At 53.7% G+C, this 21,304-nt stretch overlaps 13 protein-coding genes across 13 annotated transcripts; 6 read left to right on the top strand and 7 right to left on the bottom strand.

Annotated features, from left to right (window-relative positions):
• Positions 1 to 51: 51 nt before the first annotated feature.
• Malapachy_1537 (chorismate synthase) lies at positions 52 to 2,930 on the top strand (the record flags this gene model as incomplete). Its single annotated transcript, XM_018136041.1, has 5 exons — positions 52 to 1,222; positions 1,250 to 1,535; positions 1,679 to 2,294; positions 2,324 to 2,631; positions 2,669 to 2,930. 5 exons carry the CDS (start codon positions 52 to 54, stop codon positions 2,928 to 2,930), a joined length of 2,643 nt encoding a protein of 880 aa, XP_017990849.1.
• A 146-nt stretch (positions 2,931 to 3,076) lies between these two features.
• Positions 3,077 to 3,447, bottom strand: Malapachy_1523 (hypothetical protein; the record flags this gene model as incomplete). Its single annotated transcript, XM_018136027.1, has 2 exons — positions 3,077 to 3,117; positions 3,168 to 3,447. The coding sequence occupies 2 exons, from the start codon at positions 3,445 to 3,447 to the stop codon at positions 3,077 to 3,079; spliced, it is 321 nt and encodes a 106-aa protein (XP_017990880.1).
• A 312-nt stretch (positions 3,448 to 3,759) lies between these two features.
• On the bottom strand, positions 3,760 to 4,728 carry Malapachy_1557 (hypothetical protein; the record flags this gene model as incomplete). Its single annotated transcript, XM_018136061.1, has 1 exon — positions 3,760 to 4,728. The coding sequence occupies one exon, from the start codon at positions 4,726 to 4,728 to the stop codon at positions 3,760 to 3,762; it is 969 nt and encodes a 322-aa protein (XP_017990821.1).
• Positions 4,729 to 7,229: 2,501 nt separating this feature from the next.
• On the top strand, positions 7,230 to 7,634 carry Malapachy_1540 (histone-fold-containing protein; the record flags this gene model as incomplete). The annotated part of the gene is made up of 2 exons (XM_018136044.1): positions 7,230 to 7,239; positions 7,273 to 7,634. 2 exons carry the CDS (start codon positions 7,230 to 7,232, stop codon positions 7,632 to 7,634), a joined length of 372 nt encoding a protein of 123 aa, XP_017990829.1.
• A 62-nt stretch (positions 7,635 to 7,696) lies between these two features.
• Positions 7,697 to 9,193, bottom strand: Malapachy_1555 (hypothetical protein; the record flags this gene model as incomplete). The annotated part of the gene is made up of 3 exons (XM_018136059.1): positions 7,697 to 7,798; positions 7,838 to 7,914; positions 7,951 to 9,193. 3 exons carry the CDS (start codon positions 9,191 to 9,193, stop codon positions 7,697 to 7,699), a joined length of 1,422 nt encoding a protein of 473 aa, XP_017990819.1.
• A 343-nt stretch (positions 9,194 to 9,536) lies between these two features.
• Positions 9,537 to 11,435, bottom strand: Malapachy_1553 (hypothetical protein; the record flags this gene model as incomplete). The annotated part of the gene is made up of 1 exon (XM_018136057.1): positions 9,537 to 11,435. The coding sequence occupies one exon, from the start codon at positions 11,433 to 11,435 to the stop codon at positions 9,537 to 9,539; it is 1,899 nt and encodes a 632-aa protein (XP_017990804.1).
• Positions 11,436 to 11,983: 548 nt separating this feature from the next.
• On the top strand, positions 11,984 to 13,255 carry Malapachy_1565 (hypothetical protein; the record flags this gene model as incomplete). The annotated part of the gene is made up of 1 exon (XM_018136069.1): positions 11,984 to 13,255. One exon carries the CDS (start codon positions 11,984 to 11,986, stop codon positions 13,253 to 13,255), a length of 1,272 nt encoding a protein of 423 aa, XP_017990786.1.
• Positions 13,256 to 13,393: 138 nt separating this feature from the next.
• Positions 13,394 to 13,783, top strand: Malapachy_1542 (hypothetical protein; the record flags this gene model as incomplete). The annotated part of the gene is made up of 3 exons (XM_018136046.1): positions 13,394 to 13,416; positions 13,563 to 13,716; positions 13,769 to 13,783. The coding sequence occupies 3 exons, from the start codon at positions 13,394 to 13,396 to the stop codon at positions 13,781 to 13,783; spliced, it is 192 nt and encodes a 63-aa protein (XP_017990652.1).
• Positions 13,784 to 14,225: 442 nt separating this feature from the next.
• Positions 14,226 to 15,334, bottom strand: Malapachy_1522 (hypothetical protein; the record flags this gene model as incomplete). The annotated part of the gene is made up of 2 exons (XM_018136026.1): positions 14,226 to 15,145; positions 15,184 to 15,334. 2 exons carry the CDS (start codon positions 15,332 to 15,334, stop codon positions 14,226 to 14,228), a joined length of 1,071 nt encoding a protein of 356 aa, XP_017990784.1.
• Positions 15,335 to 15,790: 456 nt separating this feature from the next.
• Malapachy_1533 (hypothetical protein) lies at positions 15,791 to 16,909 on the bottom strand (the record flags this gene model as incomplete). The annotated part of the gene is made up of 3 exons (XM_018136037.1): positions 15,791 to 16,513; positions 16,549 to 16,733; positions 16,765 to 16,909. The coding sequence occupies 3 exons, from the start codon at positions 16,907 to 16,909 to the stop codon at positions 15,791 to 15,793; spliced, it is 1,053 nt and encodes a 350-aa protein (XP_017990764.1).
• A 252-nt stretch (positions 16,910 to 17,161) lies between these two features.
• Positions 17,162 to 18,343, bottom strand: Malapachy_1529 (gtp binding protein; the record flags this gene model as incomplete). The annotated part of the gene is made up of 3 exons (XM_018136033.1): positions 17,162 to 18,051; positions 18,094 to 18,210; positions 18,253 to 18,343. 3 exons carry the CDS (start codon positions 18,341 to 18,343, stop codon positions 17,162 to 17,164), a joined length of 1,098 nt encoding a protein of 365 aa, XP_017990877.1.
• A 279-nt stretch (positions 18,344 to 18,622) lies between these two features.
• Positions 18,623 to 20,092, top strand: Malapachy_1539 (3-phosphoglycerate dehydrogenase; the record flags this gene model as incomplete). The annotated part of the gene is made up of 1 exon (XM_018136043.1): positions 18,623 to 20,092. One exon carries the CDS (start codon positions 18,623 to 18,625, stop codon positions 20,090 to 20,092), a length of 1,470 nt encoding a protein of 489 aa, XP_017990796.1.
• A 213-nt stretch (positions 20,093 to 20,305) lies between these two features.
• On the top strand, positions 20,306 to 21,297 carry Malapachy_1569 (rsm25-mitochondrial ribosomal small subunit; the record flags this gene model as incomplete). Its single annotated transcript, XM_018136073.1, has 2 exons — positions 20,306 to 20,772; positions 20,805 to 21,297. The coding sequence occupies 2 exons, from the start codon at positions 20,306 to 20,308 to the stop codon at positions 21,295 to 21,297; spliced, it is 960 nt and encodes a 319-aa protein (XP_017990794.1).
• Between the last annotated feature and the right edge of the window lie 7 nt (positions 21,298 to 21,304).

The following is a 21,304-nucleotide window of genomic DNA, read 5'->3' as shown; positions in this document are numbered from 1 at the left end:
GCACCGATTCGTCGCGTGCAGTTTGTTGTTTGTTATAGACCAAGATCAGCCATGGCGTCGGGGCCGCCCAAAGAGCAGATCGCAGAGATCTTCAAGAGCTTCAAGAATGCTCATAAGGCCAACAAGGTATGCTTTGACTGTGGTGCGAAGAATCCGACGTGGGCCAGTGCGACCTTTGCGGTGTACATCTGTCTGGACTGCTCGTCAGTGCACCGCAACATGGGCGTTCACATCACGTTTGTCCGATCGACCAACCTGGATTCATGGACGTGGCAGCAGCTGCGTCTCATGAAGGTGGGAGGCAATGGTGCTGCGAGTGACTTTTTCGCGGCTCATGGCGGTAGTGCCTTGCTCGCCTCTTCCACGGAAGGCAAGGTGAAGTATACATCCCAGGTAGCTCAGCAGTACAAGGAGGAGCTGCATCGCCGTGCTATGCAGGATGCAGGCGGACTCCCTCTGACGTCTCCGTTCGCGCTTCCTGGTGCAGCGGGGGCTGGAAAACTCGCGAAGACCAAGGACGATATGGACTTTTTCGATGAATGGGATGCGCCTGCACAGCCAGCGCCTGCGATTGCCGAAACACCGCTGGCAGAGGCTGTAACACAGGCAAACACAGTGCCCGTACCAGAGGCTGTGCCTGCACCAGATGCAGCGCCTGTGGCAGCTGTGCCTACGCCGCGCCCCGTGTCCTCGGCGTCCCTTCGCACGGCACAGCGACCTGGTGGCACGTTGGGCGCTGTACGTGCAGGTGCTGCACGCCCTGGTGCTGGTGCCGGTATGGGAGCTCGGCCCACCAAGCTCGGCCTGGGTGTGCGGAAGACAGCTACACCTATCAACTTTGACGAAGCAGAGCGTCGTGTGAAACTGGAGCAGGAACGTGCTGCGCAGGCAGCCCTAGAAGCCCAGGAAGCGGCGGCGGCAGCGCAGGCGGCGGCAGCTGCAGCGGCTCCACCGATCAGTGATGCCGCCGTAAGCCAGGCGGATACCTCGGCCGGGTCTACTTCGGCTTCGCTGGATACCACCACGCCGGAGAAAGCCAAGAGCCCGGCGCGTGCGAACATTTCAGGCAACGCGGGCGTGGACCGTCTTGGTATGGGCTTTTCCCGCTTGGGCTTGGCCCAAGCACGAACCAATGCAGCACTGCAGTCCAAGAGCGTGAAGAAGTCAGAAGACCCAAGCGAAGAATCTAATTATGCACGCCAGAACTTTGCGTCTCAAAAATGTAAGTGTTCGTGGTGACTAACAGCAGCAATTTCAAGCGATCAATACTTCCAACGTGGTGGATACGATCCCAACCTGTCTTCTGAGGCGCAGTCACGTCTTGCGAGCTTCCAAGGTAAGACATCCATCTCCTCCAACCAGTACTTTGGCCGGGACGACGACGATGAGGAAGACCCGGTCGATGAAACCGAAGACTTTGGCGACTTTGCGGAACTCGAAGCCTCGGCTAAGGCGTACTACCGCAAGATCATGGCCAACCCAGATGTACAACAAGGCATTGAGACCATTCGGGCAGGCGCGCTGAAACTGTCTCAGTACCTTGAGGACCTGAGCCGGAATGGCGCGTGATGATACATACACACCTCCATAGTTGATAAGCTTGGTCATGACTCTTGTATCGACACCTCGTGATTCGCGCTTCTTCCTCTTCGACCTTCCTCATGTCGACTTTTGGCAGCTACTATCGCGTATCTACGTTTGGAGAATCACACTGCAAGGCTGTGGGCTGCATTGTGGATGGCATCCCACCTGGCATTGCAGTCGAGGAGCAGGACATTCAACGCCAGCTGACGCGACGTCGCCCTGGCCAAAGCTCTTTGACCACACCTCGTGATGAGAAGGACAAAGTCGAGATCCTGTCTGGTACTGAGCGCAACGTAACACTGGGTACGCCTGTAGCCATGATGGTGCGCAACCAAGACCAGCGCCCGCATGATTACACGGACGACACGTTGGATGCAATTCCTCGCCCTAGCCACGCTGATTACACGTACTTGGAGAAGTACGGCGTGAAGGCGAGCAGTGGTGGTGGACGCAGCAGTGCTCGTGAAACAATTGGACGTGTAGCCGCTGGTGCCTTGGCGGAGAAGTACTTGAAAGACACGCTGGGCGTGGAGATCGTGGCTTTCGTGTCCTCTGTCGGCCGTGTGACGCTGCCCTCGTACAACGATGAGGATGATGAAGAGCCTTTATCGAAGGAGTATGTGGACATCCTCAACACCGTCACTCGCGAGCAAGTCGATAAGGAGAATGTGCGCTGCCCTAATGCCGAAGTGGCTGAGCGTATGCGTGAGGTACGTACTACGTGGACTAACCATGGTAGCGCATCATGGCTGCGAAAGAAAAGAATGATTCCATTGGTGGCACTGTGACATGTGTGATCCGCAATGTTCCAGTGGGCCTTGGTGAGCCATCGTTTGACAAGATAGAGGCCAAGCTTGCTCATGCTATGCTCAGCATTCCAGCGACGAAGGGCTTTGAAATTGGCTCTGGTTTCCGTGGTACATGCGTTCCTGGCAGCAAGCACAATGACCCCTTTTTCGCTAAGACGGATGGCACACTGGGTACTACGACAAACTGGAGTGGTGGTATCCAGGGCGGTATTACGAATGGTGAGAACATTTACTTCCGGTATGTGGCAATGTGCCTATTGTTTCTGACATTGTAGCATTGCTTTCAAGCCCCCGGCAACCATTTCCCAAGAGCAAAACACAGCGCGCTACGATGGTCAGCCGGCTGTACTTGAGACGCGTGGCCGACACGATCCCTGTGTCGTGCCCCGGGCCGTCCCCATCGTCGAATCGATGGCAGCACTGGTGCTCATGGACATGGTGCTTGCTCAGTCTGCCCGTACGGGTGCGGCAAGCCGTGTGGACCCGGCCGCTGTGAGTGCGCTGCCAAAGAGCATGAAGAAGTACAACCACGCGTGAACATTGACGTCATCCTTCATATAGATGTGATAATGAAAACGCAAAAAAAGTATAGAAGAAAGGAAGTACATATGTACCATTGAAAGCTGCAGGAGGTATCTAGCGTGAGAAACTTGGTATACAATAGACGATGAAACATCGCTAATTTATTTCTTCTTGCCTTTCATCGTAGCACGACGACCCTCACCTGGACATTGTTAGTTTCATCATTTATAACACGTCTCTACAAATACATACCCTTCTTAGGTGGCCCCTTTCCAAGCATCCTCTTGCGGTCAACATCCTTAAGACGCTGAAACTCTTCCGGAAGCATCAACGATGGCATTTCAGGAATAACAGCACGGATAGAAGAAAGTTTCACTTGCGGCGGATAGTACTTGAGCATCGCATCGCCAACCAGAGCTTTCTTCAAATACTTTGCTCCCGTACGAACATTGTTGGGGTTATATGTGGTACCAAATACTTGGCACCGAAGTGCATTGAGGGCCGCTAGAGACTTGGCCGGTACACTTGGCATCGTATGTAGAGGAATTCCAGACCAACTTGCGACGATAGCTCGACGTTGATCACGTGCAGTCCTCCACACCTAGGACAAGGTGGGGACAGATAATGCCGTGAGCCGACGCTTAAGTTCGCTACAGAAGCATTGTGAAATACTTCAACAGATATTTGACAATGATGCTATAATTATAAAGTTGATAAGTATGTATATGTTTCAAAGAGAATGTTTCAAAAAATTATTTCATGAAACACTTCAACGGTGGTAGGACAAAAGCTCCTCCAGATCATGCAAATGCGCAAGGCATTCCATCATAAGTTAAACGTTACATCAAGGGAAAAGAGAGTCTTGGTCTTTAGTCTCTGGCTCGGTCATCGACGTATGGGCCTGTGACTGTGTATGAACGGCATCGGACCCAAATAGAGTAGACGTCGCCGATGCACGGACAAACGCATTCGCCTGGATCGGCTCAGCCAAGCCATGGATTTGAGAGCTAGAAGAATCGTGAGCCAACGTAGATGAAGTTGAGAGCTTAGGCAGCTCAACAATCTCCAATTGAGAAGGGGCGGCTTCATACGTGGGGACTTGATGGATGGGAGCAGAGGCGAGTGTGGGCACAGCATCAAGCTCATCCTCCTCTTCATCTTCGTATGACCCATCAGATTCGCCATCGGAAAGAACATTAGGGTCTTCGTTACGCAAGACGGGAACAACAGGGCCGACGATTTCATTCGCATCTTTGACTTTCTTAGAGCTCTGGGTAGTGGCTCGAGTAGCACCTGTGCCAATCGGCAGTTTCTCGTCGCTATCAGTCTTCTTCTCGCAGAGTTCAGAAGTAAGAGTGGCAGAGGGTGAAATCTTCTCCTGAGGAGCTTCCTCGTAACGCATGCCAACAATACGCAAATTAGCCAAGGCCTTTTCGCGATCCTCCATCGCTGACGAAGAGAATTTGAATCGGTCACTCACGCTGATCCATGTGCGAAGCAGGACAAGCATGAAAGCACAGAAGAGGACAACAACCACGGGAATAATGATCATCATCAAAGAAGAAATGGGAACACGCGAGTGAGGGAATGCCTGGAAAATGTAATAGCCATCAGGATCATGCTTGATATTGGCATGACTCTTAATTATTACATTTTCCTTCGCATCGTCAAGTGCGAAGGGAGCAGCAAGGACAAACCCTTCCTCTAACTTAGGAAAACCTGGCTGCTCTGGCGAGGATGCATCGAGAATCAAAGGGTTAGCCAGTGCTACCCGAGTAAATACAGCAAGGTTAAGGATAATTTTGGTAGCCATGCTGGTGACGTTACAGCAAGAACTACCGAGAGATAAAGACAATTGTAAATGAATGAACTACCAACGAGAGCTACAGCGGGCCATTGAACAAAACACCCCGTGCTGACACCGAGAAGGTTGCTTCAAATTAGGTTACACGGGTTACTTCACATACTGATCAGGTATTCAATTGTCCAATTAGAGATAATTGTATATTGTATTTATAGAAGACTTGCAAATAGTCATGCAGGGGCCTCTGTATGCATCTCTAGACAGCTTAAAAACCGTTACTAAATCTTAGTTACCCATGCACAATTTTGCCAATCCTAGATCTATATTTATAAAAAGATTATAGCCAATCAATATGCATAGGAAACAATAGAACAATAAACTCACCGGGATATGGCATATAGAAACGTGCCAGGAACCTATGACTAAGGGCCATACGCGGGAAGCCTGCAGAAATAAAATAAACAACAGCCAAATAGTTACGCTTCGAGGAAATTGTCGCTCTTAAAATACGACCTCGCTATTGTCATATGTATATAGCCAATCACATGTATGTTTAGGCAAGGCCTCAGTACAGTTAAAGCAAGAACCGTGAAACTGCGCCTTTGATTCGCTTGTTTACATAAGCCTCAAATCGCCGCCAACGGCGTCTACTGCATAACCAGTGGTTAATGAAGCGAGCTCGCTCTTGAAGTCCGCAATTTAACGGACTTGGCTGTGAACTTCCGACCCCGTGCCTGGCAAATAAGTTTGGCCCCAAATAAGCCTACTTTATCTCTCAAAGAGGTAAGTCGGCTTTGTCTCTCCTTCACCCATCGCTCTTGGACGGTCTACGGCGTCAAGAGTGCGGAAGGTACACAGCTGCTCCGCTTAGTTAACACGTAAATTACGGCAAGCATTGGTATGGAACGGTTAACAAGACCCCATCAGACAGAGGGCTCGTTATTTACCAACTCACGGAGTCCATCAGCCTCGCCGCACCCCCCTTCCATGAGTGAAGATGGCTCAGACTGGGATTCAGACAAATCCTGCACTACTCCAAAGTCTGATATCCAATTCGTGAGCGAGCGCTGCCCGACCTACGTCGGGTATATCAAGACGCCTGCTGATGCCATTCTTCTTTTGGCAGCCTGTGATCTTCCAGATGCACCCGCGAATCCGCGCCTTCCGACTCCGCCGCGCAGAATCTCGCGGAGATTGCTTGACAATGAACGTGCGGCACTGATTCACTCAGGATCGATCTTTGTTTGGGATGAGCGAGAGGCAAGCATGAGGCGGTGGACAGATGGTCGCTGCTGGAGCGCCAGCCGTGTTAGTGGATGTTTTCTCACTTACCGAGAACTTGAAGTTCGGAAAAAGAACTCGGAGAATGTCAAAGATGGAGCAAAGATCAACTTGTATAAGCCAGATGGCCTGATCAAGCAGTCTTTCAGTATTACCACTGCCTCCAACCGGAAATTGCATGTAATTTCTTACTTTAGTAAGAACGATATCAGGTCGGGACGTTTGCAGCGCGTCAGCAAAGACCCTCGTATTGTTGGAGCAAACCAAGACTCGTGGAATGTCCGTGTTGACGAACATGAATACGGTGAATTATTGAATCGTGAGACGGAAGAAGTCCCGAACTACCTGATCATGAATTCGGAAGTGTCATTTGTGTCTTCAACACCTTATATGGGTGTTAAACGCTCCCATGAAGACGACGTTTTTACGTCAAACGCTTCGGACGACGCTGCGTATGCCACTGGCAGGTCCAGGGCCCCAGCGTTCCGAACTTATGACTCTCAATTCCCATCTCGCCATTATGGTGACGTGCGCAGTCATGTTCCGACGGATGATATGAATTATAAGCGTATTCGGTATGATGGGCATTATTCGCCACCATACCCCCCACACTATTCGAGCCAGGGTGTCTGGAAACCATCTTATGAGATGCCGTTGTACAGCATGGGGAAAAGGACAAGTATGTCTCCCCCTATGCCTCCAAAATACCCATCGCAGTCATCATACCCATTTGAGTCACAACGACCTCATACCAGTATTCGCTCTATTTCTCAGTCTGTGGATGCCGAAAGGGGGGCTATGGTTGCACTTGCAAACCTGCGCGGGCATGGAGAAAGGACAGTGTCTTCGTCTTTGCCGCGACCAGAACTCCCCCGCCTGGCCAGCACTCTGCGCTCAGCGCCGCGTTACCCGTCTATGTCTTTGACGGATCGCCGTACCCTTCAAAAACTCAGTGTCCCGATGTAGTATCAATATTTAGCCCCTAGCTTCATACCTCTCTGAACAATGCAGTATATAACCCACCCTGGCGAAGAATTGTGCAAGTGCACCTCAATCTGGGAGTCTTTGGAGTTCAAGGACACGCGCAAGCTGGTCGGTATCAATGTGATTGGTGGTCTATATTTACCTCCACGTAAATACATCCAACACGTAGTCCAGCAGCCCCCATCATAATGTCGGTGCGCCAGCGCGCCGAGTATTCGCCATCTAGATATAGGGTGGCGCCATCTATGAACTACCGTATGTATTATACTTGAATCTGACAAGCAATAGCATATCCTGCACCTGCACCTGAAAAAAAGAGACGGTATAAGCCTGGCACAGTGGCGCTTCGAGAAATCCGGAAATACCAGCGTTCTACAGACTTGTTGATCTCAAAGCTTCCTTTTGCACGTGTGGTCCGTGAGGTAGCGGATGAATTTATCGAGGCCAACTATGACTCCAGTGCTAGTGCAGTGGGTCTACGATGGCAAAGTTCTGCGATTCTTGCGTTGCAGGAAGCGACAGAAGCCTACCTGGTCCACCTGTTTGAAGATGCGAACTTATGTGCCATCCATGCCAAGCGTGTAACGATCATGCAACGTGACATCCAACTAGCACGTCGTATTCGAGGTGTTTGGGGCGGTATGGGGTAATGGTACAAGACGTTCTATGACCTTATACAAAAATGAGAGGCGCGCCATGTCACAGCCACGCATCATAGTTGCAAGCGCGGCTTTTTCCGTTGCACCCAGCTATCCAGCGACCGCCAGAAAAAGGCGACAAGCTGTTTGTCTGTATGCCGCTTCGTTCGGTCCACCTGTATATTGTAAGTCCAGAGAAGTCAAAGCCCACGTACCTGGAGCTGGGTTACGTTCCAATCCTTCACCTGAGCACTTGGGGCTTCGTTGTTCCAGCGCACATAGACACCCATAGCTAATGTTGTATGAGTACATGTCATCGTATACGTACCATTTCGGAATAGATCACGCGGGTCGGTCCATCGGTAGGATTTGAACTGCCACGCCTGACCCGTGGTAAAAACAGCAATCACACGATTCCATGGATCCTGGGCGCTGCCAGGGGGACCATTGCCGAGTCGGTTCACAGCCTCTGCATTGTCCACCACAAGGATACGGCGCGTGAGAGAGCCAGTCTGGCCGGTAGAGCTACTCTCATCTGACGAGGGTGCTCGAATGGTAACGACCAATTCCGCTAAGCCATTCGCTTGTTGTCGAGCTTCTTCGGGCGGGACGAAGACGCCATCTTGCAAGAGGGCCTTGACATTAAACATATTGACAAGGGCAGTAGGGGAATTTGACAAGAGAATGATGGGGTCTTGCGCACGAGACTTGCGAGCTGCATTGGCTGGAGCACTCGTCGGTGGATTTTTGGCGGAAGACGACGTCGCGGCCTTGGCTGACGATGACATACGGCGCTTCGCAGCCTCTAGCTGCGGTGCAAGCTGCTTGCGCAGGCCCAATAAGTCGGACGAGGAGCGTGTTCCAGGCGCCACGTCGTCCGCCTCTGTACAATGCGACCCGCGCAAAGCATCGTCACGTTCCAGCAAGACAACTTCGTACTTGGACCGTAAACGGCGTACAAATTCTGCATCCTCTGCATCCGGTACATATACCCGCTTTGTGGTATGTGTTTGAGCCTCAGTGCCTGGCTGAGCTGTGGACGCGGAGGCGGCTGAAGGCGCTGTGCCATTGGGTGCGGTAGCGTCTTCCCCAGTTCCGGGTAGCGGTACAACACCGTCCCAGACCTCGCGCTTCCCAAGCAGGTACTCGAGTACAGCTGGACGTTCTAGAGCTGGTAGAGGTGTCATTTGTGCAAGAGTAGCACTGCGCAAGTATGCACCCGTTCGCTCGTCGCGTTGCTGCACGGCAAAGACGAGAGCTGCGATGGACATGAATGCCTCAGGCTCAGACTCGGGTGTCGGCGCACCGCCCTCCCGTGCCTTGGTATCATGCGTACGTAGGATTCGTGTAGGTGTTCCAGCGGGATACACTTGTTCCGGCGCGGCATCGGATACCTGCAGGGTGGTGGCATCCACGTGCAAAATGACAACCGAAGCAGCGTCCTTCACAGAGTCGACGACAGCGCCATCGGTATCGCGTAGTTGGATGTGCTGAAGCGGCGCATCGGCTGATGCGCAAAGAGAGGCGCGAAGGCTCAGGAGAGGATCCAGCGATCCGACCGCGTCGCCCATCGTCGTCAGGGAGAATCGGTAGGTCGACTGCCCAACTCATCCTCGCACCACGACTGGGCGTGGGCCTAGCAGTCTGGCTTATGTAAGACACGAAGGGCAACGAGAGGACGTGAAACTACGGCGCGCGGCCCTTCCAGGGGGGCGAAGGCGGGGAAAGTGTGTGTCGTAACATAAACCTATAGAGAAAGTCGCCCGCGGGCTGCAACAGAAAGACGAGGTGATAGGCGCACCATCGTATTCACGACAAGATGTCGCATGATCCGGATAAACACGTGGAGCATGTTCAAAACAAGCTGCGTGCCTTTTTCCGAAGCCTGCGTCACCCGGCTGAGCCGCAGGCGTACTAAAAATGGGACACTACAGGCCATACGCCTGTACCCCAGCATGCAAAGAACGCAAAGGACGAGAGTGCTGCAGCGACACGATGAACGAGCACGACGCGCTCGACGTGCTGCCATTGATGCAGTTGGTACAATGGGATGGAATCAGGGGCATGCTGCGAGAGGAATTGTACGCCGCGGTGACTGGGTCCAAAGACCACAGGATCATTGGGTGCTGCCTGGGGAGAGATGGGTGACATGTGCTGAAGAAGCCGGTTCTTCATACACATGGACATCGCAAAGGGCGGGCCGTAAGGGTGCAGTCCTACGCGGTACGACGCAAAGGACGGAGGCGACCAAGGCGAAAGAAGCATCGCATGATCGCCTGCACACCATCCACCGAAAATCCAGAGCCATGGCATGCCCAGGAATCCGAACCAAAACAGACGCACAGCATCGGGATCGGCTATGGGCTTTTCGGGTCGCGGATGCAAAACATGATACGGCACCCGGGATCGTGACGAGTGCGTACGATCGCTCATCCATGGGGACCGTGTCCCTCGCTCGTCCTCGTACTTAAAACGGGGCGGAGAGCGTCGCGACATACCAGGCTGCTCCAGCCCATGCATTTCCGCCAAATGCAAGGGACGTAAGCGTGTCCGAGAAGCGGGCACTGGTGTACTGGGGCTAGAGGAGGAATGGTCATAAAGGTCATCATCGTCAGGCACCGACAAAGAGGGCGACATGTGAATGTACAGGCCATGCAAATCACCAGCAGAGCCACGTCGGGAGGACCGCGCGGGAGGCCCTGTCGGTGTATCCTGCAAGGACTCGTCGCCAAAGTACTTGGACACAAGCTGCAGGGATCGCAGTGGCGGGGACGCTGGATGCGTCGATAGAGCCAGGGCGGCCCACTCTGTCAGCTCACCTTCAGGCATAGCGGCTGGTGGCGTCGTAGGTACAAGCTGTGCAGGGGTATGCGGTGATCCATACGATGGCTCAAAGGCGTACATGAGCCCTGGGAACCATCGCTCGAGACCACTATGCGATGCAGGTGATGCATCATCACGATGCCATGCCTGCTTGTGAAGATGTGACGAAGCATCGCTGATGGTTTGCCGCCGCGTATGTGCCCGAGGCGGCGGCGCTGTGGGCGTGGAGACGACCCCTGAATGACTGGGAGAGCGAGCCAGTCGCGGCGGTTCTGTGACGACGCGCCGAGTCAGTACAGACGGGTCCTTGGTCTGGAACGACACACCTAGCCCATGAAGATGCGAATCAGGCGATGGCATAGGTGGTCGACGAGGCTGTGTTCGTGAGAGACGTGGGGATGAGTGTGTAGCCATCGATGGAGATCCGCCAGAGAAGCTCGGCTCAGGAAACCCAGACTGGAGTGGCGTATCGATAGAGCGAGACGCAGTCGTGGCAGATTCGGAAAAAAGGGGCGAACTGCTGGATTGGGAAGAGCTGCCTAGTGTAGGCACCGAGCTGGCCGCATAGGAAGGGTACGCAGAAGGCTCAAACCGCATAAAGGAGGCGTCGTGCGCCGATAAAGGGTACTTGGCATGACTTCCTACCATTCGCCAAGGCGGCAGTGTTCGCGAGGCCGCTTCGGCGGACGCAAGACCAGGCATCCGCGGTGAGCGCCACGAACGATACAGATCATGATTGTAGTCCATAGGGTCCGGCATACCACCCCACAGATGCGTATCTGCGTGTGCTTCCTTGGACTCGTACATGGACGGAGAGGCGTACATGCCACGCCGGCTCGCACCGTCACGAATGTATGCCATACCCGACCGCCTACGCCGCATCGTGCCAGGCGCCGAGGCCGAGCCGGGAGACTGAGTCTCTCCCCCCGCCCCGGGAAGAGCGCCTTGGCGATCCGTAGGATCAGAGGAATAGAAGACATCGCGAGACATGACGGCGCATGTAAGCGTCAATGTCTCTCACCACGTCGACACGTAGGACCGAGCAAACAAGCCGTCGACGTGGATGGAGAACGCAGTGTTCATAGATGTCTACAGCCAATAAGCAACCGCACGTGGAGGACCGCCGAGAATGCGTCGCCCCACACCTGCCAGCGCTTGGCATACGACCGCCCATGGTGACCGTGCCCCTACGTAAGACGTGGCATTGTAGCACGCCATGAGAGCTACCAGGGACCAAAGCTACGTACATGCTACCTACTACACCCGCATCTCCTCTTATGCGAAATACACAGAATAGCCCCCCTATATAGCTTCCTCGTACAGACTTCTGCCGCGATCGCCGCATGGTAACGACGTGTCTATGCGATGTCGTAAAGCAAAGTCGCCAGCCATGGGCATGTCTGAACGCCTGCCTACCTGCAACGAAGAGCCTCGCAAGCCGATAAGAAAAACCCAGTCCTGGCAAATGTATTATCTCCAACCTCCACATCCAAACGCACACACCGGTGACACGTGGCGTCTATCCATCGACCACCAGCATGAAAGGCATCGCACAAGAGAATTATGCATACGCCCCGGACGAGCTCCCTATGGGTGGCACGATCCCTTCTGAGCGTCTTCCAGAGGGTATGGAGATGCCGCGCCTCTTTCAGCCCCTTGAATTGACCTGCGGTAGGAAGAAGATGGTACTGAAGAACCGCGTAGCAGCGGCGCCTATGTGCATGTACTCGAGTCGGGATGGTTTCCCGACCCCGTTCCATGTGGCGCACCTAGGTCAGATGGTGCTTCATGGCGTAGGTACCGTCCTCGTGGAAGCGACAGCCGTGTCGGCTGACGGCCGCATTTCGCCGAATGACATGGGTATATACAAGGAGGAGCATGTGCCTGCACATGCTTCCCTCGTCGCCTCGCTGAAGAGCATGTCGGGTGGCGTTCGTGTGGGTATTCAGCTGGCTCATGCGGGACGTAAGGCCAGTACTTGGCCGATGGTGAAGACCCGTGCTTCGCCCAGCTCGCCCAATGTCCCAGTCGACCAAGGTGGTTGGGAAGTGGTGGGCCCATCGCCCATTCCGTTCGGCGAAAAGTACCTGGTACCCCACGAGCTGTCCTACTCGCAGATTCGTCACTTGGAGGACGAATTTGTGCGGGCCGCTGACCGTGCTTTCCGTGCTGGCTACGATTTCGTGGAACTGCATTCGGCGCATGGCTACCTCATGTCGTCGTTCAACTCCCCCATGTCCAACAAGCGCACAGATATGTACGGCGGGTCGTTTGAGAATCGTACGCGTTTCCTCTTGAACATCGTCCGTCGCATCCGCGATCAGTTCCCCGACAAGGGCCTGTGGATACGTCTCAACGGCACTGATGGTATGGAAGATGCAGAAGAAGAAAGCTGGACCGTCGAATCAACGGTAGAACTGGCGCCATTGCTCGAGGAGGCCGGTGTAGATTTGCTGGACCTGAGTAGTGGTGGTATCGGCAAAGAGCCCTCGTTCGCAAACAAGCCTGGTTATCAGGTCCCATACTCCAAGGCAGTCAAGGATCTGGGCCTCAGCCGTATGCATGTAAGTGCTGTGGGCGCCCTTAACTTTGGTACGGAAGAAAAGCCTACTATGTCTGGTCTATTCGCAGAACAAATGCTTCAATCGAACGCTACGGACTTGGTAACGATCGGACGTGCACTCCTAGGCGACCCATGCTGGGTTGAAAAGGCGGCGGAGAACCTCACAGGTGTTCCATGTGTGCATGCCTTGCAGTATATTTATGGTGTTGGCTCACTGAAGAAGTTCACGCCTGGGCAACCCAAGTAGAAAGACAAAGGCAACTTGCACGTATAGAAGGACTGATGGTTGTGTGGAGCTGCCACGTGGTAGGCTGGGTCGGGTTCCCGGCTTTGACCGTGACCCGAGAGAATTTCTCGTCTCTACCTTACCTAGTAACAAACCGCTATGGACCCCCTCGTGTACAAGAAGTACGTGTCATATGTGCCGTAGCGCTCCTGTCGTGTGCTTTATGTTGGGCAATGGTTTTTTAACGTGGACCTGGCCGGCATGGGACTGTGGCGCTATGCTTTTACAAAAAATGTTGCTTCGGACAGATAAGGACTAACACACGCAGGAACACTATCCCCCAGCGCCAGCGCATCTACCAGGCTGACCCGCGCCCTGTGTACCAGCGTCTTCCGGGCTCGAAGCTGTACTTCGGTATCTTCCAGGTGTTTTTCTGGACTGGTATCGCCGGTATCTCGGTGGGTACTTACAACATGATCATGGTATGTATTTTTACAAAAATGATGAACAATGACTTGCTAACACGTGTGGTAGGGCAAGAAGCAGTAAATGCTAGCCTTGCACCGTTGAATGCTGGCATGGGATCGCCTGTTGCGTCCATTTCATAACCAACGCAATGGCTCATGCCATGCTATCATTCGATCATGTTTTTTATCCTTTTCTGCTACGCCATCACTTAGTATGACTCCAGTAGATTGAATATTGGTGTCTCTGACGTTTGCTCTGGTGTCTAACATACATCAGTGGACCACTACATTATATGTGGTAGATCGAATTTTGTCAAGGTATAAGATGTGTCTGTTCTATGAAAAGGAGTGTATCAGCTAGTTGTGTGTGCCGCCCTCCTGGATTCATTGGTTCTTTGTCGTAGGAGAGGATGTAGTCTGTAGCGTGAGAGTTTGCGTCTTCAAATGCGCCCTCTACGCCTTCTGCACTTGTCGTTCGGTTGCCCCAAACAGAAGGTAGCTCAAAATTTGGCAATTTTAGTCATCTACCACTCAACCTCAGAGGCCAGATCGCTATCATTAAATTCATCATTCGAGTCCGTGAGCTCCAAGTCCGTCGAAGGCGGGGTGTCGAGACCCGCAACACCCTGCTGCAACAGACCAGCTGTCAAGGGACGCGGGGGACGGGTATATGCAGTAGAAGACGCCACACTTGATGCCATGCTGGCAGTCGTACTAGCAGAACTGCTCCTGCGATGCCGTGGGCGCTGCGTCCATGCGCGCTGCGCTCTTGTACCCCGCAACAATGGATTAGGATGCATAATCCACGTCAGCCGCGCATTCTCCGTAGACGACAAGGACTCTGTTCGTGAGAAACTCGGGCAGTCCAATGTTCGTGCTACGCAATGCACAGCCATGCGAGCATAGCCATCATCGACACGCCATACAAGGCAGGTCGGAGATCGGCGGAGCTCGACAATTGCATCTTTCCCCGTGCCATCGGCATGCGAAAGCAACACACGCGGCAATACACCACTGTTCCCCGTCTGTATATGCACCATTTGACGAAGCCATGCCTGTATCTCTCGTTGCGCTGTGCCTATAAGCTGCTCGACAAATGTCAGCGGAGCTTTTGTCGGCGCAGAGGCATCCTGAGAAATTGACATCGCTTCAAACATGTCCGAAAATACTTCGGAAGAGTATGCACGCCCAAGCCGTAAACGAAGGTACTGCTGTGCATCTCGCAAACTCAAGGTGAACTGACCTTGCAACGCGGAAGTCATCTCAAACGTAGCCACATCGTGGCCAGGCAGCAAAACATCGGCCACCACATCGCCTTTGTTGCCTGTCACCATAGACAACGTCTCCAAGTTTGGGCCCGCAAAAGTCGAGCGAACTTCGTTTGCAGGCACCGTGTAGTCCTTAGGACATGGTCGGACTGTATGTGGGTTCGATGCAAAGCGGCCTAGGATGTTAGCACGTCGAGAGCGTGACGACACGTACTGTTTTCACTGCGACGAGCACGACGCTTTCCCACATGCTTTGCATTGGGAGACACAGAGGCGGATGGGCGAAAGAATCCATCGCGCGTCTGTCTCGATGAGGGCTGGGTATGGCTAATGCGAGGGTTTCGCAGAATGGCAGGCATGGACATCGGTATCGGGCCGTCGCGCACGGGGGCGGAGGGGGATGATCCACCCCCATACTCTGTCAACACGTTAGGCATCGATGAATCATGCGGCTGCTCTACATTTGAAACGCTTTCCAAGATTGACGGCGTCTCGAGTGGCAATGACATGCAATTCGAGGGTCAATGGCAAGTCGACCGCATCCTTTCTTTCCTCCACGTGCAAAAACAGCAACCGCGTTAGTAGATTTTCTCATGCAAAGGTTTATTTTTGGCTTGAAACTACGTTGCTTATTAGATACAAACACATCACGTCCCCTTCCGACAGGGAGGCATGGTACAAAAGGCGTAATATATAAACTTAACGTATGCGGATGAGCCAAGCCGCAATGTAAGCGATGGATAAAGGGTTCATAGGTGGAAAGGAGTTCGTGTGTGTAGCCGAAAAAGGACAGCAGAGAGGGAGCATAACGAGCCTGGTATTTATCTGGGCACAAAGAACGAGCTTCCACCTGACGAGTTACGTGTCATGCCAGTAGAAAGGGGGTAGTCAGCGGCCGCTGCCTCCTTGTGGTCGTTCGGCGAGGGTGTGCGCGACTGGTCAAACGTGCGCGACATGCCGCGCGACAAGTTGTCGTGCGATTGTACCGAGCCATCGTAGTCAGAGAGCATGTTATCCTTTGTATCCCAGTTTGCATGGCGCGATCCGACACTGAATTCGAGGTCCTCACGTGTAATCGAGTCCCAGTATTTGTATACCATCATCACGGAAAGCAGGGAACAGAGGGTACCGAAGAATGTGCCATCAATGTAGTGCTTCACGCTCTCGCAGATCTGGTTGCTGAAGCCGTACATGAGAATGCAACCAGCCGCAAAGGCCAAGCAGCCACAGATAATGTCATTCAGAGGCCACAGTTCATCCAGCGTGCGAAGCACCAGGATGACTTGCGAAACGACATAGAACAGCACCATAATCACAGGGAATGCAAACTCAAAGAACCACAGACCTGCCTGGTCCTTGATGTTTCCATTGTACGTCTCTGCCGCGACAACAAAGGAGATGATCCACAGAATCAGCGCGCTGATGCGCATCGACCAAAGGGAGAGGGCCGAGCCATCTTCAGCGAACTGGAAGCCAACAAAACCGTTGAGCATCAGGCACCAAAAGATAGCCGTCTTAAGGCCGATATAAATGGCCGTAAACCACTGCAAGTTAGCTGGGTCACGATGTTCATACATACCAGGTATGCGCCCATGTACGTGGGAATCACAGCCGAGTCCAGGAACATGACCAGGAACTCCGAAATACCGTACAAGATCAGGAAAAAAAGGATTTCCTTGCGACCTACTGCCGTGTATTTCGAGTTGACGTGCCAGAGCATAATAAATGTCATAATGATCGCAGCCATATGGATAATACAGGTAGCTGCAGTTGTTAGCCGTTGTGCCAAACGTACCCGGCTGGAAAATAATCGTGTTGTTAATATCAATGTTACGCGAGTAGCATTGCGGCACCAATCCCGTTGAACCACCCAGAAGAGGGCACGACACCATAGCAATTGTGTCGCAGACACCATTGTAGTTTCCGAACGAAAAACCCATAGCGTCTACAAGCCGCCGTCAAGGGAGAAAGGTAAAGGTCGTTTTCGAGGTTGACGACAAGATTCTGACATCGAAACACGGGCCTACCAGGCCTTCCAACACGGAGAAAGAGGCGGGCAAAAAGGCGACTACAAAAAAACATGCTGACATCATCACACAGCCGTGCATACTCTACGACAAAGCCTATTTAAGGCCGCAAGTAGCAGCATACAAATTCGACTTCAGAAAGAAGAGGAGGGGACGAGGAGACTACTAAGCCGCGGGGTACTGCATGCGGGACTCGAGACCCCGCAAGTTTTCTTCCTTGGCCAGGAGCTCCTGACGCTTCTCCATAATCTCACGCTGCACGCGAAGCTCGATTTCACGCAGCTTCTCCTCTTCGCGACGCAACTGTTCTTCTTTAAGGCGCACACTCTGGTTCATCAGATCTTCGCTCTGGAGCGAGGCATCCGCGGCATAATCCGAAGGCATGCCGCGCGAGAGCTTCTCAGTACGGTAGTTCTCGTAGAGGAAGTCGTGTGTAATCTCCTTTAGGTCGTTCAAGTGCGTGCCAAAGATCGCCCCCTTGAGACGAGCAAAGTCACAGTGCTCTGGGTTGTACACTTCGACAGTTCCCCACGGGTACGCGCGACCGAGCACCATCTCGCCCGTCGCCGACGGCACATGGTCCTCCGAGCTCACAATAGCAAACGGAAGAAGCGAGCGCAGCTCACTGTTCTCTGCAATCGTGTCAGGGTGGTCCTCTTCCATGTCGAAGGGGAAGTTATAAATAGGAATACCGTAGTACTCAATGTCCTCCATCACACGCTTACGGAACTCCAGCAGTTCCGTGGGCGAGAGCGAGTCTGCTTTACCAATGACCGGAATCACGTTAACACGCGGACTCAAGCGCTTCATGAATTCAATGTCCACCTCGCGCAGCGAGTGACCCGTCGGCGTAATGAAGTAAATCAGAGCGTGGACACGATTGTCACGGAAGCGAGGGTTACGACGAATACGCGACTCTTCCGAGAGAATGTCGTCATACTGACGTTCAATAAAGGACAGGATCTCCTCAAACATGTATGTGTTGTCGATGCTGTCGCCAAAGCCGGGTGTGTCCACCACGGTAAGGCCGATGCGCATACCCTCCGCCTCAACTTCTGTTTGATGTTAGCCCTTCCCTCAAGGTGCCTGGTACATACCAAGGTTTACGGGCTGGATCTGGAGTCCCAGCTCAATGCCAGCTGCCTGAGCATTGTCTGCGTCCTTGTGCTCAATCACATTTTGCTCGCACAAAGTGTTGACGAAGGTGGTCTTGCCTTCGCATGTTAGCGTGTGGTTGTTGCATTACGAACACATACCTGAGCCACTAGCGCCCACTACCATGAGGCAGAAAGACACACCCTTCTTCGCAGGGCGTCGTCGCGATTCTATGGTCGAGCGCGCGTCCATGGTGATCACCGTCAACCAAGTGTTGCAGTAAGAAACCGAGTGTCTGTGTTGCTTGGGCGACTTGACCAAACAGCGGGGCGCCTTGTCCGTGGCTGGAGTTGACTGATGAACATCCACGTGTGCCACGCGCACAGATCACGTGACACGGACGAGGACGAGGGAGGTGGAGAAGCCCGACCGGCGATCCGACGAGTCATTTCGTGTCGTAAGCTGACGCAATCGAGGCGAAAAAGTTCATGCGCGGATCGGCAGAGAAGACCGGGTTAGCGTCCTTGCACCATGACTGCGCCGGTCCAAGCTTTTACGCGTGCTAAGCCGGCAACATCGCCGCGCGATGCATCGCCTTTTTCAATGATGGCTATGCAGCAGGCGATTGCCGAGCCTTTGGCACAAGAAATTGTTGCGCTTGAAGGTCAATCGCCCCCTTCGCATCTGCATGGTCGCACGCGCTCTGTATCGATCCCTGGCTCTTCCAAGGCGCCGCGTATGCTGCAGCCTGTGAACATGGATACCATCCGCATTCTTCTTCTAGAGAATGTGAGCCAGGGTGCTGTGAAGATGCTGCGTGAGCAAGGTTTCGAGGTCGACTTTTACACGGGCGCGTGGGGCGAAGACGAGCTAGTGGAGAAGATTGGCGACTACCATGCGATCGGTATTCGCTCCAAGACACGTCTAACTCGTCGTGTGTTTGAGGCAGCCCATCAGCTGCTGGTTGTGGGCTGCTTCTGCATCGGCACGAACCAAGTGGACCTGGAGGCAGCGACCAAGCACGGTATTGCCGTGTTCAACTCACCCTTTGCGAACTCGCGTTCAGTGGCTGAGCTGGTGATTGGCGAGCTTGTGTGTCTGTCGCGCCAGTTGGCCGACCGTGCGATGGAAATGCGTCAGGGCACCTGGAACAAGGTGTCGAAAGGCTGCTACGAGCTGCGTGGCAAGCTACTTGGAATTGTGGGCTATGGTCACATTGGCTCACAGCTGTCTGTGTTGGCTGAGTCGATGGGTATGCGTGTGATTTACCATGATGTGCTGCCGCTCATGCCACTCGGCAGTGCGCGCCAGGCCGATTCGCTGGAAGAGCTGCTTAGCACGGCGGACTTTGTGAGTCTGCACGTACCTGAGCTGCCTGAGACGCGTGGTATGATTGGTGCCAAGGAACTGGCGCTGATGAAGCCTGGCGCTTACCTGATCAACAACTCGCGTGGTACTGTGGTGGATATCCCTGCCCTTGTGGATTCGCTGAAGAGCAAGCATCTGGGTGGTTGTGCTGTGGATGTGTTCCCTCGTGAGCCGGCGAAGAATGGCGAGAATACGTTCAATGACGAGCTGAACTCCTGGGCGTCGGAGCTGCAGAAGCAGAGCAACGTGATTATGACGCCGCACATTGGTGGTAGCACTGAGGAGGCGCAACGTATGATTGGTATTGAGGTCGGCAATGCACTGTGCCGTTACATTCTGTACGGTGGCAGTACTGGTGCGGTGAACTTCCCTGAGGTCAACCTGCGTCCGATTACTGAGCAAGAGACCCGTTCTATCCGTATTTGCTACGTGCACCACAACCAGCCTGGTGCGCTGTTGGCTGTCAACGAGATTATTGGAAGCCACAATGTCGACAAGCAGAGCACGGATTCCCTGAAGGATCTGGCCTATCTGCTGGCTGATATTAGTGACGTGTCCGAATCGGATATCCAGGACATCTACTCGCGTCTGACCAAGACGCCCGCATGCATCCTCACCCGTCTACTGTCGTAAATGATCGCAATCACCCTGTTTCTTGTTGGCTTTGGTCCTTGCACGCCTTCCTCAACGAAGGCCTCCTTTCTCTGGAGGCGACGACTCGACATAGTAGGCCGTACATATGATTACATAAGACTCTCCTTCCTAGGTCGCGACGGCGAACTTGCGCGCGAGAAAGGGTGTCGCAGTCTTCTTTTTACAGGCTTCTCTTGGTAGCCGACCGTTGGCATGCCTCGTCGAATTCCTACACAGGTGTCGCAGACAGTGAGTCGCCTACTTGAAGGTGGCTACTTGAAGCAGCAGCCCGCTTGGTACGAAGCCACGCTGCGGTACCCGCCCGCCATGCCGCCGCCGCATCAAAGTGTTCAGCGGCCCGATGATGATCTGCCACGTTCGTTGCAGAGTCATGTACGTCGTCAGCCGCATGATGCGGCAGCCAAGGCGCAAGGCCGTTCACGTCTGAATATGCACAAGAAGCTGCGTTCTCAACTTCCAGCGCTTCGACCTCAGCCGATTGTGTACGAAGCGGACCGCATTCGCCGTCAGTTCTTCCGTGACCACCCATGGGAAGCCAAGCGTCCCAAGACGCTGGTGGAGACAGACTATGTTCTGGACACGCAGCCGGAGCCTACGATCCCTGCGGGCCAACTACCGGAGCTCTCGATGTGGAGCCGGATGAACCCCTCGGTGGAAGAGTACGTATGTCCCTTCTTTAACTTACCTCCAGTGTCATTCAATGCACGCTCAAGACGAGCGAAGTGGGTAACATGTCGCTCTCGAAAGCGTACCGTCGCACTATCGCTACGTACCATGCGATTCAGGCCGAGCGTGAGCACCAAATTCGGTATGCGGTGCTGGAGGCTCGTGCCTGGGGCGCGGATCTTGGTCCTACGGAGACGGAGCGTGGCTTTATCAAGGAGAGGGCCGAGCTGGACAAATGGGCGTCCCTTTCTGCGGACTTGCACCTTCCTGAGGCCATGCCGGCGTCGACGGCGTCCGACGCGACGACGGCGGGACGTACTAAGCGCACCGATGGCTCGTTTACCGCTGGTGCAGCGTACATGACATCCGCGACGTCTGTGAGCCGCGGTGAGGCGCTAGTCTCGTCGGCGACGGAGACGGGTGCCTTCTCCTCAGCGTCGACGGCTGACGCGGCGACGACGACGACGTCGTCGTCGTCGGACGATTATCTTGGTATTGGCGCATCGCTGCGTTCTTAGAGTCATA

The sequence above is a fragment of the Malassezia pachydermatis genome, assembly GCF_001278385.1.
Source record: "Malassezia pachydermatis strain CBS 1879 chromosome Unknown scaffold7, whole genome shotgun sequence".
Lineage (NCBI taxonomy): Eukaryota > Fungi > Basidiomycota > Malasseziomycetes > Malasseziales > Malasseziaceae > Malassezia > Malassezia pachydermatis.
This window is presented reverse-complemented; position numbering and strand designations above follow the sequence as displayed.